The 16,188-nt window shown below is 52.2% G+C and overlaps 1 protein-coding gene across 1 annotated transcript; it reads left to right on the forward strand.

Annotated features, from left to right (window-relative positions):
* Window positions 1-5,039: 5,039 nt before the first annotated feature.
* Window positions 5,040-10,833, forward strand: DNASE1L3 (deoxyribonuclease 1L3). Its single transcript, XM_082059787.1, has 8 exons — window positions 5,040-5,224; window positions 6,838-6,926; window positions 7,468-7,560; window positions 8,238-8,350; window positions 8,763-8,875; window positions 9,219-9,376; window positions 9,970-10,066; window positions 10,314-10,833. The coding sequence occupies exons 1-8, from the start codon at window positions 5,093-5,095 to the stop codon at window positions 10,440-10,442; spliced, it is 924 nt and encodes a 307-aa protein (XP_081915913.1). The 5' UTR covers window positions 5,040-5,092; the 3' UTR covers window positions 10,443-10,833.
* Window positions 10,834-16,188: the final 5,355 nt, after the last annotated feature.

The following is a 16,188-nucleotide window of genomic DNA, read 5'->3' on the forward strand; positions in this document are numbered from 1 at the left end:
CATGGAAAAGTCTCAAAGGTTGAAATTAGAGCATCCTACTGGTACTTTTATGCCTGAAATAGGATTTTTAAGCCTGCCATTTAAGTCCCAACAGATGACACTGTTTAATCTCAAGAGCTGCATTTAAACCTGCATTTAAAATCTGCTCTGATTTGTCTTAAAACTTCTACCCAAATCCTTTCGCTACAAGCAATTTTACTTTCAATCCCCCGGGTCACTTATCAGCTTTGCATGTACCTTTAAGATATGCCCCAAAAGATGAGAGAACTCAATTAAATTGGAAATGAGATCAGTTCCTGAGTAAGTGCAAGCAAATTGGGTCAAATCCTCACCGCATCTGTGCTCTGGTAAAGGATGTCCCTTCAGTCTGGCGGGCAGAGCAGAGAGAAGAACCAGCATAAAGGGCTTTCCAGAACAGAGTTTACTACAATGACCAAAAGCTTTTGTTAAGATGAGCTGTCGGAAGAGATTTATAACCGAAACGGAGGTTTTTAGGTGGCCTGGTGAAGGCAGGGCACAGCTTTGTGCAGCTTCTTGGTGTTTTTCTTTGAAGAGCTTCCCAGTCATGCTAGACGAAGCAAAGAGGAGCTTCCACTAAGATGACCTAAGCAGACACGGAAGGTGTTTCAGCCTTTAAATGACGTTTGCAGTTGTATTTGTTTGTTCAGCTTTCCCGTGCACAGCCCCAGGCTCCCGGGGGACACGTGCAGGGCAGCACCAGCTCACACTGGGGATGGTTTTCCCACCGAGTTGTTATTCTGGGCCACTTGGTGGGAACGCCTCTGGAAAGAGTCATAAGCAAACGAGAAGCTGAAGCAGAGACCTGCGGTGGTTTTGTGTCGAAACACAGCATGAGCTCACCAGGAACCCGCTCGCGCAATCTCTGAGTGTAATTATGGAGAAGAGTCATTGAGTGTCTCCTTTGGTGAAATTGTTGCCCTGAGGGTGGTGAGAGCCTGGCCCAGGTTGGCCAGAGAGGTGGTGGATGAACCATCCCTGGAGACATCCCAGGCCAGGCTGGACGGGGTCTGAGCAACCTGAGCTGGTGAAGATGTCCCTGCTCATGGCAGGGCGGGCTTTGGACATCCCTTCAACCCAAACTGTTCTGTGATTCCATGGGTGGGCTGTGGGGCCGTGCTGGGTTTTTGGGACACCCGCCGTCCCCAGTGCTCTCCCATGCCGTGGTCCCTGGGGTGGCTCATGGCATCGTACCACAGCGCCAGCACTGAGCAAGGAAAAAGAGACGGGGATGAGTCACCCTGGGGAAGGTGATTCACTTCACCCACCTGGCGTGCTGTCACTTGTTACGGCTGCAAACGATCCCACCACATTCCCTGGGAATTTGTCACCCAGCAGCAGAACATGACACGAAAGTCTTTCATCTGGTGGAGCAAAACTGCTCCTCAGCTTGGTGGGCTGGAGCTTCAGTTCTCCACAGCTTCCCCAGCCTGAATCCAGCTGAGCTTCTACCTTGCTATGGAAAACAAGGCAGTTCATGTGAAAGCCTCACTGCCTTTAAGTAATACTTTCCTAACTGTACTCCAAGTCAAGGCGTATATTACATGTGTTTTAATTACACCTTTAACTGCTAACAATAAGGGTATACTTATCGTCACAAAAACCTCCTCATTTGGTGGCTGCAATATCGTTATGGAGGGGTAACCTCAAAGCCTTGTTTAACCGTCATGCGTCAAAGCCTTCACCGCAGATCACCTCGTGCTCTCCTGTATCTCCATTCAATGGCCTCATTCAAGCAACTGAAAACATGACGACGCATTTTTCCTTGAACTGCTGCAGGGGAAGCGTTCACACTTTAAACTGCTACTCGAACAATATCGATGCTTCAGGTTGAAAAAGAAAAGCCTATCAGAGTCCTGTTGAGCAGTGATGCCCTGACAGTAATTCATTAAGCAGAACATGTACCTTCCAGATTTATAAATAAAGATTAAGTATCAAAGAAAAATAACCTATCGATTCAAAGCACACCATGTATCTTGCACACCACATACTTTCACCTTCGACTATTATAGTTTCCAGAGGGTCACACCAGGGCACTTATCGCCATTAGATTGTCACTGAAGCCACTTCACAAATGACCATATTTGGTCTGTCTACAGCCCAATTGTGAACTTTAGCAACATGAAATGGCCTGGGTTTTGCTACTTATTAACTTGAAATTCCAGGAGACCACAATAAAACAGCCTGCCAGATGGCTGTGATAAGGTCATGGAGAGCCCAAAGGTCACTTCATTTGCCCAAAGGAACTTACTTTTATGGTGACATGGGTGACGTCGGGGCTGGCCCTTCCCGCTTCTCCCACAGAGGATGTCGACAGAGCTGCAATTCAGGTAAAAATGAGAAAAATTAAGAAACACCCAACACCTGAAAGCCTGGCACATGGAAAGGGGAGTGTGTGGGGCTCTTGTCCAAAAAAATTCCCCTTTACAGAAAGTGCCCGTCTGTGCCCGTGTCCCCAGCAGTGCTGAACCCCAAGCAGCACACAGCCACCGTGGTTTGCTCATGGGAGGAGAAATAAAGCTTCAGGGTTATTTTTGGGTGTTAAGTAGAGCCCCAGGGTGACCTCACACCCCACGGGCGCTGCCCACCACACCGTGGGACAGCCCATGTGTCACACCGCCCTGCAAGCACAGGGCGAGGGGATGGAGACTCACCCGCAGCCACAGGAAACGTCCCAGATCGTCTCGGTCCATCCCTGCCAGCAAAAACAAACCTGTGGCTGCACGGCGAGTGGAAGGAAGCGGCTGTGCCTGACGTACGAGGGGGAACCTCCACGTCCAGACCCTCACGCCCCTGGGTTACATGGGGACCAGGAGCAGGCATGTAATCATGAATCATTTTGGTTGGACAAGACCCTCAAGATCAGTGAGTCCAACCGTTACACCACCCTAGCACTGCCCCATGTCCCTGAGAACCTCATGTCTGTCTGTCCAACCCTCCAGGGATGGTGACTCCAGCACTGCCCTGGGCAGCCTGTTCCAATGCCCCACAGCCCTTTGGGGAAGAAATTGTTCCCCACATCCAACCTCAACCTCCCCTGGTGCAACTTGAGACCGTTTCCTCTGCTCCTGGCGCTTGTTCCTGGGGAGCAGAGCCCGACCCCCCTGGCTCCAAGCTCCTTTCAGGCAGTTCAGAGATCAGAAGGTCTCCCCTCAGCTCCTGTTCTCCAGCTGAACCCCCCAGCTCCCTCAGCTGCTCCATCACACTTGTGCTCCAGCCCCTCACCAGCTCCGTTCCCTTCTCTGAAGTCTCTCAGTATGGGGACACATCCTGACCCGACACATCCCATCCCATTCATCCCTCGGCACCTTCCTGGAAGTGGGAAGATGAGAAGGCTGAATTGCTGCTCTGGAAACATCAACACACCAACCACAGACACAGCCACGGGCAGAGCTTGGCTGAAGGACCATCAGGAGGAGCAGGCAGGGCTGGCAGCACTCACTGTTCTAAGCTCCTGCCCAAGCTGACATTGGCATCACCTGCAGCTTCCCCCATGGAGAGGCTGAGGAGGGGCTTTATTAGGGACAACATCCCACAGGTGCTGCTGAGCTGCAGGTGGTGTCCCCAGCACCATCCAGAGCAGGGGCAAAATCCCACCCCAGGCTGGTTCCACCCTCTTGTGCAAGCCCAGCACAGCCCTGAACTGTCAGGGTTCACCAGCCTGCACCAGGCATGTTTTATGGCCTGATAAGGAGCAAAGAGCACATTGCTCTAAAGTGCAGTAAACAGAGAGATAAAGCAGTGCAGAAAGGAGCATGAGCTCCCCATGTCCCCTACACAGGTCACCTCGCTGCTGGCTGTCCCCGTGGAGGGTGGCCCTGCCTGTCCCGCTGATAACGCCCAGGATGGGGGGGAAAGGGGAGGCTGATAAGTGAGCGGTCCTGGGGACAAACACAGCAGCATTGAAGATGGGTCCTCATGGTTCAGGGTTAAAGCCCTTGCAGGCACCACCACAAACATTTGTTTTTTGATGCCAGGGTAGCCAAACCAAGCCTGGTTTGGGGGCGAGCTCCAGCTTTTGATGATTCTGATCCCAAGGCTGCAGCCGCTGTCCCAGCCCTGGGCTCACGCTGCGCTTTCAGCAAGGGCAGGGGGAGATTTACAACCCTGAAAGCTGTTGCTTTCCCTCCCTCTTTATTAGTTTCCTCCAGAGCCTGTCCTGCCCAAGCCTGGCTCAGTAGAGTCCCAGCAGGGAGAAAGCACTGTAAAACCTCTATTATTTCATAGAATCAGAGAATCATTTTGGTTGGAAGAGACCCTTAAGATCATGAAGTCCAACTGTTCCCCCACCCCTGGCACTGCCCCATGTCCCTGAGAACCTCATGTCCGTCTGTCCAACCCTCCAGGGATGGTGACTCCAGCACTGCCCTGGGCAGCCTGTTCCAATGCCCCACAGCCCTTTGGGGAAGAAATTGTTCCCAAGATGCTTAAAGAAGCCATGTAGCCTGACTTCTCGTTGTACCTCCCACCGATATAACTGATCAGGGGCCGACAAATGCATCCCCAGCCGAGGGCTGGCACATGGTGGAGCAGTAAAGGAGGGCAGGGGGATGGTTTCCCTGCAAAAGCCACCCTGGTGTGACCAAGCCACCCCACCTGCAGCGTCCTCACTCAAGTGTCGTCTTGGCCAAACTCATAGTATCATAGAATCATTTTGGTTGGAAGAGACCCTCAAGATCATCGAGTCCAACCATAACCTAACTCCAGCACTAAACCATGTCCTTAAGCACTAAACTATGTCTCTAAGATGCTGCATGGCAGCATCCCACGTTGGGTGCCTCCCCGTGGAGAGGGATGCTGGGGTCTGGGGGACCAGTTGCTCCTCCAGGATGGGCAGGTTGGTTTGGAAGAGCCGGTTCACCCCAGGGAGTCCAAAGCCTCTGTTCTGCTTTGCACCAGGAGATGGACGTGAGGGAAAGGAGGAAACGGTGATTCCTGTTTGTGTTTGTGCTCAACACAGCTGGCGGCTCCGTGTGACCTCCCCGCCGGCCGCAGGGCGACAGAGGCACAAACACACACACATATATATTTATAGACACACTCACAGCAACTCATATTGTCCAAGTCCCTGAAGATGTTGCTCTTCATCTTGTTTTCGCTCTTCAATTTCAACACATCTCTGAGCCTCAAAATCTGCTCCTTCAACGTGAGGTCTTTTGGAGAAGCTAAAATAGCCAGAGCTGAAGTCGTCGATGCCGTGGTAAAGGTACGTTCATTTGCCTGGATGAGACAGACACTGAGCTTTCTAAGGATTTCTAAGCTGCACAATCTTGCACTTCATTTATCTTTTCACGGTTTGATTTCAAGCATAAAAAAATGAGTCAATAATTTAAATGATTTATACTCCTAAAGTAAAAATCAGACTGTGGTTGAGGAGGATGTTTGCTGATATTTTAGCCTGCATGGGAATATAACAGAAGCAACATTTACTGTTCCCTTTAGAAATACCGGAGGAAAACCTCTATGATTCATAAAAATAATTTTCACAGAGATTTGTTTTGCGATACATTATTTACCCCCCTCATTATTCGGAAAGATTTTTGTCTAATTAAACCTATTCTCAGGACAGCAGAGAGTTTCACGTTAGAGTGTGGTACAAAACTGAAAAGCCTGATTGCTGATTTATGTAAACACACCCTCCCCACCAGGCTTCCTCTGGTTTGGACATAACAGCGTTTGCAAGTGCCCTCCCTGGTGCCGCGGTGCTGGTGACGCGGTGCTCGGTGCCACTGGGATGGCTGCGTGTGCTGTGCCGCGGTGCCGGTGACGTGGTGCTCGGTACCGGCGGGATGGCTGCGTGTGCCGTGCCGTGGTGCTGGTGACGTGGTGCTCGGTACCGGCGGGATGGCTGCGTGTACCGAACCGCGGCAGCCAGCAGTCGCTTAGCTGGGCTTTAATGCTTCCCTTGCAAACAGTCAGGGGGTTGCATTTCTGGATCGTTCTTCCTTTACTGTCAGCACAATACGGACTAAATGATGGACAATGTATTAATTTTTTACAACTTTCAGGGGGGCGAAAAGAGGCACTTTTTTCCCACTAGTATCACCCACGATGTTTGAAGAGAACGAACGCGGGGGCAGAAGGAAGCCCCTGATGGTGCTGGGGGTTCCCAGGGGATCCCAGCGCCAGCTGTGGGCGCCGAGCCAGCTGGGGCATCCCCCCAACACACACCCATGGGTGCCAGGACCCTGCTTTCAGCCTGGGGGTTGCTTTGGGCTCCACGAGCTATTTCAGAGGGGTCTGCGGCAGGTGACGGGGACAGGTGAATGCTGCAGCTTTGGGAAGGGGCGGCAGAGCCCTGGGACCCTGGGGGTGCACACAGCAGAGAAAGGATGAAAGCCACGGCAGTGGGGTGATGATAGACCCCAACTGGCTCCCCTCGCTGCCCCCAAAACCTCCTGCCACCTCCACCTGGGAAGAAAGTTGGGGTGCTTGTGTGCAGCAATAGTCCGAAGCAGAGGAGAAAACCCACGTGGCAAGGGGCAGGGAGGAGAGAAAAGTGTGACCGACCTTAGGGTTGGGGACAGCACCCCAGCAGTGGCTCTCACTGCCCCTTCCCCCCACATTTCCTTCTCCAGGGCAGGCACAGAAGATTTTCAACAAACTTGATACCACTCTGTTCCTTCTCCCAGCTCCTGCTTCTCTCTGAAAGGAGAAGGACTTTGCTGTGGTCATTGTCCCCCGTCTTGTGACACCGGTCTGGGCGCCGCTTCTTCCACCAAGGACTTCCCCACACCAGTCACCGCTTCTCCCTAACGCCTTTCTAATCCTCCAAAAACCCACCGCACGCAAACTTCCTTCTGCTCCTTCCTCCTGCAGATCATTTCCCGCTGTGACATCATGTTGCTGATGGAAATAAAGGAGAACAAGAACCGGGTTTGTCCCCTCCTGGTGGAGCAGCTCGCCAGGTAGGGTGGGCAAGCAGGGAAATATTGGGCAAGGTGCTTGGGGAGAGCCCGAGCTCTGCTCTGCACCACCTGGGCTCTGTCCCAGCCGCTGAGGATGGACCAGGGGCAAGGCCAGCTCCAGACCACTGTAGAACATGGACTTTTAAATACATTTTTTAAAAAAGACTCAGCTTGGTAAAGATTAATTCTCTTAAGAAAAGAGATGGAGGCAGGCCCAGGCTGCAGGGCGGCCGCCTTTCTGCGGGGTTCGGAATTGCTTTAGATTGGGGGTTGCCTGCCTGGACCCACATTCCGAAGAAAAGAGCAGCGCCCACCTGTCTACATGAGACCCAGCTGAAAATGAAGGGTGCAATAAGCAGGGAGTGGTGGAAGAGCCAGTGATGGAGGCAGGTTCAGACTGCAAGTCCTGAGAAGGGTTTATTGTCTCTACCACCCACCTCTGAGGTCAGACAATGTCCCGTATGGGGCACAGGCAAAATTATCTCCTTGTCAGCCCCCTGTGAATGCAGAAATAAACTCAGAGGCACCACTTCCCTTGCAGGCACCTGACGGGGCCGAAGGAGGGATACAGCTGCGTGGTCAGCGAGAGGCTGGGAAGGAAGAGCTACAAGGAGCAGTATGTCTTCATCTACAGGTGAGCCAGCCCCTCACCCTGCCCTCCGGGCTCGGACATGGGCTGGACACGGTGGTGGCTTCGCTCTGAGGGAGCTGGAGAGGTGCTGGCATGGACTGTGTCAGGATGTGGGGACCATCCCAGGCCACCAGCCTGGCTGGATCCATCCCAGACCATGGCCCAGGGTCCGGGTCAGAGCAGGGAGTTGGTGTTAGACATGTCCCATTGAGCAACCAGAGTGACACAGAAGGGAACGGAGCTGTTGAGGGGCTGGAGCACAAGTGTGATGGAGCGGCTGAGGGACCTGGGGGGTTCAGCTGGAGAACAGGAGCTGAGGGGAGACCTTCTGATCTCTGAACTGCCTGAAAGGAGCTTGGAGCCAGGGGGGTTGGGCTCTGCTCCCCAGGAACAAGCGCCAGGAGCAGAGGAAACGGCCTCAAGTTGCGCCAGGGGAGGTTGAGGTTGGATGTGGGAACAATTTCTTCCCCAAAGGGCTGTGGGGCATTGGAACAGGCTGCCCAGGGCAGTGCTGGAGTCACCATCCCTGGAGGGTTGGACAGACGGACATGAGGTTCTCAGGGACATGGGGCAGTGCCAGGGGTGGGTTAACTCTTGGACTCGATGTTGAGGGTCTTTTCCAACTTAAATGATTCTCTAATTCTATGATTCCATCCTGTGTCCTGTTTATTCTGCTGCAGGCAACATCTGGTATCAGTGAAACAAACCTACCAGTACCCAGACACCCAGCCTGGGGACGAGGACGCCTTCTCCAGAGAACCCTTCGCTGTCTGGTTCCAGTCTCCAAAAACTGGTGAGACATTTCAGAAACAAATCATTCTCCCACTTAGGGAGCAAGGCGGCACCAGCTGGACCCAGGCGTGCGGTGGGGGCAGGTGGAAGAGAGCACATTTCCCTACAAAGCAGCGTTTTGCCCCTGGGGTTGCTGCCTCCAGCGTCACCTGTAGCTCAGCACATACCGCAGCCCCACAAAGGTTCTGCCGCTGCCCGGGCGGTGGTTTGGGGGATGCGGGAGCAGGTTTTGCCATAACACGGCCCCTCATCGCCTCGGTGGGGAGCACCGTGCTGTTCATCACCCAGCAATCGCCTCTGATCCGCAGCCAGAGCAGAAGCTGGTTCTTCTTCAGAAAAGCCTTCTGTTTCTTTGTGATTCGTTGCGTGTTTAACCATTACATTTTTTCCTGGCCTTTCGCCTTGTTTTGAAGCTGTCAAAGAGTTTGCTATAATCCCTCTGCACACCACGCCGGAGACAGCAGTCCGGGAGATCGATGAGCTCTATGACGTGTATTTAGATGTAAAGCAGCGCTGGAGAACCGAGGTGAGTGGCCGTATCTCCGTTACTAACAGCGCCTTTGGTGCTGGGTTGCCCAGCACACTGCTCACTGTTCACAGCCTCACAACCTTCAAACCATTGACAATACCTTGATTTTTAGTATCTCTTGGATGTATTTTCATGAGTTCTCCACATTCAAAGCAATAAACTTGATCTCCCGATTAACCTGTTGCTTTATCAGCGTGCCTTGGTGGCGCAGCCAGCAGAAAGCCTGGCTGCACTCAATGGGCACTTGCTGTAATGGCTATTGGAGGCCTGAAAGCCATTGCCAGTCTTCTTTTGAAGACCTGTCCTCAGGATTACTTTTGAAAACCCTCTTACCTTCCAGAACTTTGTCTTCATGGGGGACTTTAACGCTGGGTGTAGCTACGTTCCCCAGAAGCAGTGGAAGAACATCCGGCTGAGGACTCACTCCGAATTCCTCTGGCTAATCGGCGACAAAAATGACACAACGGTGAAAGAAACCACGAGCTGCCCCTATGACAGGTAAAGGGTTCACTGCCAAACTGCTCCCCGTTCATGATTCTTTGAGAGAAAGGAGAAAAAACCAAACAGCAGCAGCTATGGAGAGGTGTCAGTGACTGTCAGATAAAGCCAATGTGCAGCGTCTGTGCAGATAAATGTGCAGACGCGGCGTGTCCTGCAGCTTCCTGGGCAGGGACAGTAATGCATCAGCTTACCAGAGCCCAGAGTAAGTCAAGACTTAAACCTCTTGCAGAATGAGCTTCTGGATCAAAGCAGGACTTTACTGAGACTACAGTCATTGGTGTCCTATGATTTTTGTACCCAAAGTACTGCTTTGAGTTTTGCAGCACTGTTGGGGTGGGTTTAAATACAAGTCATTCAGTGCTGGCTTCCAAGCCAAGGCGCACCGAGATGGTGACTCGCTGCCAAGGAGCTCAGCCAAACTCAGCAGAAAGCAGGTGCTGGCACCTCTGAGCAGGCTGCCCATGGGTACAGACAAACCTTATGCAGCTGTGACTCCACCAAGGTCACCTCTCTGGCCACCGACTCGGTGCCGCGTGGCTGTGGATGGTTGGGCACCCCAGGACAGCACCTCCTTCTCTTGCTCCTCGCAGGATCGTGGTCAGCGGGCAGAAGCTCATTGATGCCGTTGTGCCCCACTCTGCCAACATCTTCGACTTCCAGAACGACTTCCAGCTCAGCGAGGAGCAGGTAAGCCCGGCTCAGCCCCTGCGGCAGCACGGCGAGGGGTTGGACGCAAGAGCACAAAGCCAAGACTAGCCAGGCAGTTTTGAACATGGTCTTGGCCATAAAACCATTACAACCTCCCAAAGCTCGTGCTGCACCTCCCACACCCACCACTGCACCTCCACCTCCCCCCCGCCACAGTGGGACCCCCGGGGCTGGTTTGGGAAGGGCTTGGGCAGGTTCCCAACCCCTCTGTGCCCTTGTCTTGCAGGCGCTGGGGGTGAGCGACCACTTCCCAGTAGAGTTTGAGCTAAAAGCAAAGGGCGGCTTCTTCAACTGGCTGAAATCAAAGTTTTCCAGGAAGAGGAGACCCAGAGCGAGACGCCGCTCGAGCTCGTGAGCGTGCCGAGTCCTGCCACGTGGCGTGGAAATGCACAGACGCCAACGGATGTTGCAGGAGACCCAGCGTACATATACTCACAGCAAGTGCAATATTTAGTGGAAAACAAACAAACAAACATTTTGTTCAAATACAAATATTTTGGGTAAGAAGGCAAATTAAACCTTCGGGTTATTTTCCCCGTTGTATACAAAACCAGATCAGCTAGGAGCAGCGTAACTGTGCTTAGAGCACTGATCGCAAGTGCCAGGAGCTACCGCAAGGGTGAAATTCTTTAGTGTGCTTTACCTGTGAGACCCAAAGGGCAGCGACCTCCACGTGTTCCCGCAGGTGCTGGAGCTCTGCCATCCCTCTGCGGGGGCAGAAGGATTAAAAGGACTTTTCTGCATTACGTGTATGTGTGTGGATGCTTCAGCGCCGCAATGGGGGGGCACAGGTCTGCGCCTGCTGATTCACAGTGTAAAACGTTGCTGAACTTGGAGTCTTTGCTCGGTGTGGGTTTGAAGCTGCTCACAGCGTGGAGGGCTTGGGGAAAGACAGAAAGAAAAGGCAGAGGGACAGGCAGTGAGAAACCCTTTTCTGCGCTGATCTAGCCAGGAACAGCAGGACAGAGCGCTGGTGCTTCTCACCCTGCTTGCAAACCTTGGGTGAGAGTCCTGCAGATGCCAGGTGACAATGTTTCAAACAGAGAACATTGGCAAAATTTACATTAAAATCTGATTTCAGCTTCCTGACATGGAAGTGAGCTGCATCCCCCCCAAAAAACCCACTGTGGCAGCCTGAGGTTCTCCAGTGAACCAGACTTCAATGATGATTATTTAATATAGTAGTGCAGTGATTTGTTTTATCAGCTCAGCAGAAGCAGGTGCCAAAGCCAGCACTGATGGGGTTTGAGCCGGGACCTGCATGCATCCCGTGCCTGGACATACAGATGTCCACGTGTACACATGTGCAGTCACATACAGATGTGCAGCGAGCAACTGAGCTACTGCACAGCAGGGCTGGCAGCACGATAGCGACATCAAAGGCAGAAACATCGAAGAGCCCACCCAGGTGGGACCATCGAAACCAGCCGGGGGTCCCAGCCTGGCTGTGGGGGCTCAGCTCAGTGCCCCAGGCTGGACTTGGCCACTGGCTGATGGAGCATCCGCTATGGAAAAGGACCGAGAGCAGCTCCCAACCCACCCAGGGGACCTTGATTCCCATGTCCCTGCAACACAGTGGTCAGTGGGGCCTGGGGGGCTTTTCTCTGCTGAGCAAGCCAAGGGGGGGACAGCAGAAGGTGAAGACAGCGGTCATTGTTTTCCCACCTAAAGGAAAGGAAAAAGAAAGGAAAGAAAAAGGAAAAAGGAAAAAGGAAAAAGGAAAAAGGAAAGGAAAGGAAAGGAAAGGAAAGGAAAGGAAAGGAAAGGAAAGGAAAGGAAAGGAAAGGAAAGGCAATTTGAAAAGTCTTTCCCCTCCACCTCCCCCCGCTTATGTGTCACTAAAAGTGTTCCCAGCACCGCTGTCCCCCCTGCCCAAGATCAGCGGTTTGTCCCTCTGCAGGGCTCTGGCTGCCCCGGGAGGCGCCGCCGGAACAGCCTTGAGTGTGCCTGGGGCCCCCTCTGGTGGCACCGCAGAAATCCCGGTGTCGCACCAGAAACCCCCGTATCGGGGGTCCCGCGGTGTTCGCACCCAGATGCCACAGCACAGCCGGCAAAGCGGCTGGGGCACAGGAGCACGACGATTGCACCTCCGCTGGAGCTCACAGATCCGCATCCCGGACGTGTCTTTATACAGAACTTCTCTATCGCTGCTGAGAGCTCGTCCGCAGCTGACACCAAAGTGTCTCTGGTCTTACTGTGCTTGTAAATGAGTTTTGGAGCAAAAAGATAGCACAGGGTTTGGCTCTTGGCCTGTTTATTCATTGCCCGCAGTTATTTAACTAGGAAACATGCTGGGATAACCTTTCCCGTCTGTCCCACTTGCAGGTGTTGGCAGGTTATGGGGCATATCATAGAATCACAGAACAGTTTGGGTTGAAGGGACCTCCCCAGCTCCCCAGTGCCCCCCCTGCCATGAGCAGGGACATCTTCACCAGCTCAGGGTGCTCAGAGCCCCGTCCAGCCTGGCCTGGGATGTCTCCAGGGATGGTTCATCCACCACCTCTCTGGCCAACCTGGGCCAGGCTCTCACCACCCTCAGGACAATAATTTCTTCCTCATGTCCACCCGCCCAGGGGACTCCTTGGTGTCCCTTGTCACACCTGCACCAAGAGCATCGGGGTGGCTGGTTTGGTCCAGCAGCGATCACAGACTCTGCTTCTGCCCTTCGGTGGTTTGTACCCGGTTTTGGGAGGGATGTGACACCGCTTGGGGACTGGTGCCACCAGTCCCTCCACTGCGCCCGCCTGTGGCAGATGCTGCCGAACCCCTTCTCCAGCACCAAAGAAAATAGCGGTTTGGATTGGGGTGTTCCTGCAACCCCCAGGCCGGGTTTAGCCCACGTTCCTTTCCACCATCCCAAGGGATGAGCAGCGCATCCTCTCCACTACCACCCAGTATAAAACCATGAACACCCTTTCTGTGCACTACGGTTTTCTAGCTGGTATGAAAAAGAAGGTTAAATATTTCATGTGGCATTTTAAATAAATAGCAGTATTTGCAGGGTATTTTCTCTTAGTTAGGAGAGACTGATTTATGGGAATTAATTCCCATATTGGCAAAGGAACCAGAAACCTTCCCCGAAAAGCTCTGCGGATGCTGCCGTTGGAGCCGTGAACACTTTCTGTGCAGGAATAACACCTGAGCCCAGATATTTTCACTGAGGCCAGACGCAAAATCCCACCCCTCGCCCCCAAAATACCCCATTAGGATGTCGTTGTCAGGAAGAAACACCCTCCCCAGCAAGGGCAGCCCCTGCGGGGCGGGAGGGACGCGCAGGCACCCAGCTGAGTGTGGATGGGAACAGTCGCAGCACCGAGGCCCTGCAGAAAGGCAGGAAAGAGCTGTCAAACACCCCTTCTTTTTTAAATCCCATGCATTACCCTTTTATTCATGCTATATAAAGAATGTGCTTTAAATCCTGGTCAAATTCATAGCGACACGAGCTATAAATCCAGTCTGATTTAGTGATGGTAGGTTTTTTTTCCTAAGTGCGCGATATAAATTAACAACTATGAAAATTAACTGCGAAAGGCTGAGAAATTCTGAGAAGCCATTTAAAAGCATTTTCTCAGGAGGCCTTGGGCAAACAGCCCCGAGGAGGCAGCGCGGGCAGCGGGGCTGTCTGAACAACCTCCTGACGGGAACCTGCTGGATCTCAGAATCCCAGAATGTCAGGGGTTGGAAGGGACCTGGGAAGCTCATCCAGTGCAATCCCCCCATGGAGCAGGAACACCCAGCTGAGGTTACACAGGAAGGTGTCCAGGTGGGTTGGAATGTCTGCACAGAAGGAGACTCCACAACCCCCCTGGGCAGCCTGGGCCAGGCTCTGCCACCCTCACCAGGAACAAGTTTCTTCTCATATTTAAGTGGAACCTCTTGTGTTCCAGTTTGAACCCATTGCCCCTTGTCCTATCATTGGTTGTCACCCAGAAGAGCCTGGCTCCATCCTCCTGACACTCCCCCTTTCCATCTTGATCCCCAGGAATGAGTCCCCCCTCAGTGTCCTCTTGTCCAGCTCCAGAGCCCCAGCTCCCTCAGCCTTTCCTCACACGGGAGATGCTCCACTCCCTGCAGCATCTTGGTGGCTGCGCTGGACTCTCTCCAGCAGTTCCCTGTCCTGCTGGAACTGAGGGGCCACAGCTGGACACAAGATTCCAGGTGTGGTCTCCCCAGGGCAGAGCAGAGGGGCAGGAGAACCTCTCTGACCTACTGACCACCCCTTCTAACCCACCCCAGGTACCATTGGCTTCCTGGCCACAAGGGCCCAGTGCTGGCTCATGGTCACCCTGCTGTCCCCAGGACCCCCAGGTCCCTTTCCCCTATGCTGCTCTCTAGTGGCACCTGGATGGGAACATCTCTAAGTTACTGTAACGCAGAGATTTTAAATGATTTTAAATAAGTATTTGCTTACGGGAGCTGGGGCGTGTGGTGCTGAAAGGTGTGGGGTACCAGGCGGTTTAGCAGCTCCGGTGGAACGTCTTGCGCTGCCACTGACAGCAGGAAAACTTCGGGCGCTCCTGTCGCTGTGTGTGCGGACTGGGGATGTGCACAATACCATACAGTATAACAGGGAGAAAAGAAAAAGGAAGATAAAAGAAGAAAGGGAAAAGGGAAAAAGCAAAAAGAAGGAAAAAGGGAGAAAAAAGGGGAGGAAAGAAGGGAGAGAAAAGGGGAGAGAAAAGGGGGAGAGAAAAGGGGGAGAGAAAAGGGGGAGAGAAAAGGGGGAGAGAAAAGGGGGAATTGTTGCTTTCCACAGATAATCGCAGGGAAAGCTCATTACAGGCTTCGCATAATCTGACCAAAACCAGAGTCCAGAAAAATTAAGCGTACTGGATAATCTTCAGTATGTTAAAGGTATCTATGTAGTATAAATACACTTAAAAGAAACCGAACATTAATTTAAAATTTGAAATGATGTAAAGATTTAACAATTATTAAAATAATATATTTGCTTTTAATAATATTAAATAATAAATGTGATATATCTATCTTTAACTTATTAATCACTTACACCGATACTGGAAGGAGCAAAGATGTTTACTGGGCAACCCAGAGGTGTGGGGCTCTCAGGTTTGCTCAACCCAACAGCTGTATCCAGGTTTTTGTGCCCTGTCTTGTTTAAAAACATTAAATAGAAGGCTCAAGCTCCCATAGCACGAAGCTAATGAAACACAGTTACCTATAAAAAGGAAACAAGCCGACAGACCTGGGGCAGGAAAGTCCTTGGCAGCTGCCGCGTCTCAGGTTTCACCGGAGCTTCCAGCGGGAGCCGCGTTTGGGAAAACATCTGGTTTCCATGGCCGGGAACCACCTTCTGCAAACAACCCCGGAGCCCGAGGAGCCACAATGTCCCCAGTGTCACTGCCACAGGGTCAGATGGAATCGTGGAACCGTTTGGGTGGGAAGGGACCACAAAAGATCTAGTCCAACCTGCCCATGATGGGCAGGGACACCTTCCACCCGCCCTTTCTGTCAGCTCCACCCGGTACTTTGACATCAGTTAACAACTCATCGCACGGAATTTCACAGAGCAATTGTATTTTATTCAGGAAAGCATCGCTATCGTTTTTATTTCTCCTGCATCCTTCTCCCAGTCAGAACCCAACACGAACACCTCAGGAATACATTGAACTTTCCATTTAGCTATAGCTTTATTCAGCATAAGGGGAGCAGCAACCAACCATTGGAGCTTAAAGAACAATTTTAAAATAAGTATCAAGGCCTCATCTTTGTTCTGAAACTTTTATTTTCAGGGAATACTGTTTAATTTGTCTCTGGGAGAGAATAAAACCCCATTGCATTAAAACACCATATTTCCAGGGTTGGTGGCGGTTTTGGTTTGGTTGTTTTATTTTCCCCTGCCATATGCTTTGCAGAGCACCACATTTCCTTGGCTGCTTGGCTTACAGGAGCAGGTGTGTTCTCTACCGTAGTGTATTTATGCTTCCTGAGCTAACAGAACACTAACACACCACGTCCCACTCACACTCGGCCACCACCGCCCAGTGCGGTTGTGCCACAGTCAAACCTTCGCCAGGCATTTTGTTTTAGGAAAAAAGGTTCAAGAAAAGCTTTTCACAGCTACCAGGGTCCAGGGTTAT

Source organism: Streptopelia decaocto, assembly GCF_964273445.1.
Source record: "Streptopelia decaocto genome assembly, chromosome: 8".
NCBI classification, from domain to species: Eukaryota; Metazoa; Chordata; class Aves; order Columbiformes; family Columbidae; genus Streptopelia; species Streptopelia decaocto.

Excerpts from the sequence above, each read along its gene's own strand:
- DNASE1L3 (XM_082059787.1), top strand. The coding sequence starts at position 5,093 with ATGTTGCTCTTCATCTTGTTTTCGCTCTTCAATTTCAACACATCTCTG. Across the intron at positions 6,927-7,467 it reads CTGGTGGAGCAGCTCGCCAG|GCACCTGACGGGGCCGAAGG; the intron begins GTAGGGTGGGCA and ends CTTCCCTTGCAG. Across the intron at positions 7,561-8,237 it reads CAGTATGTCTTCATCTACAG|GCAACATCTGGTATCAGTGA; the intron begins GTGAGCCAGCCC and ends ATTCTGCTGCAG.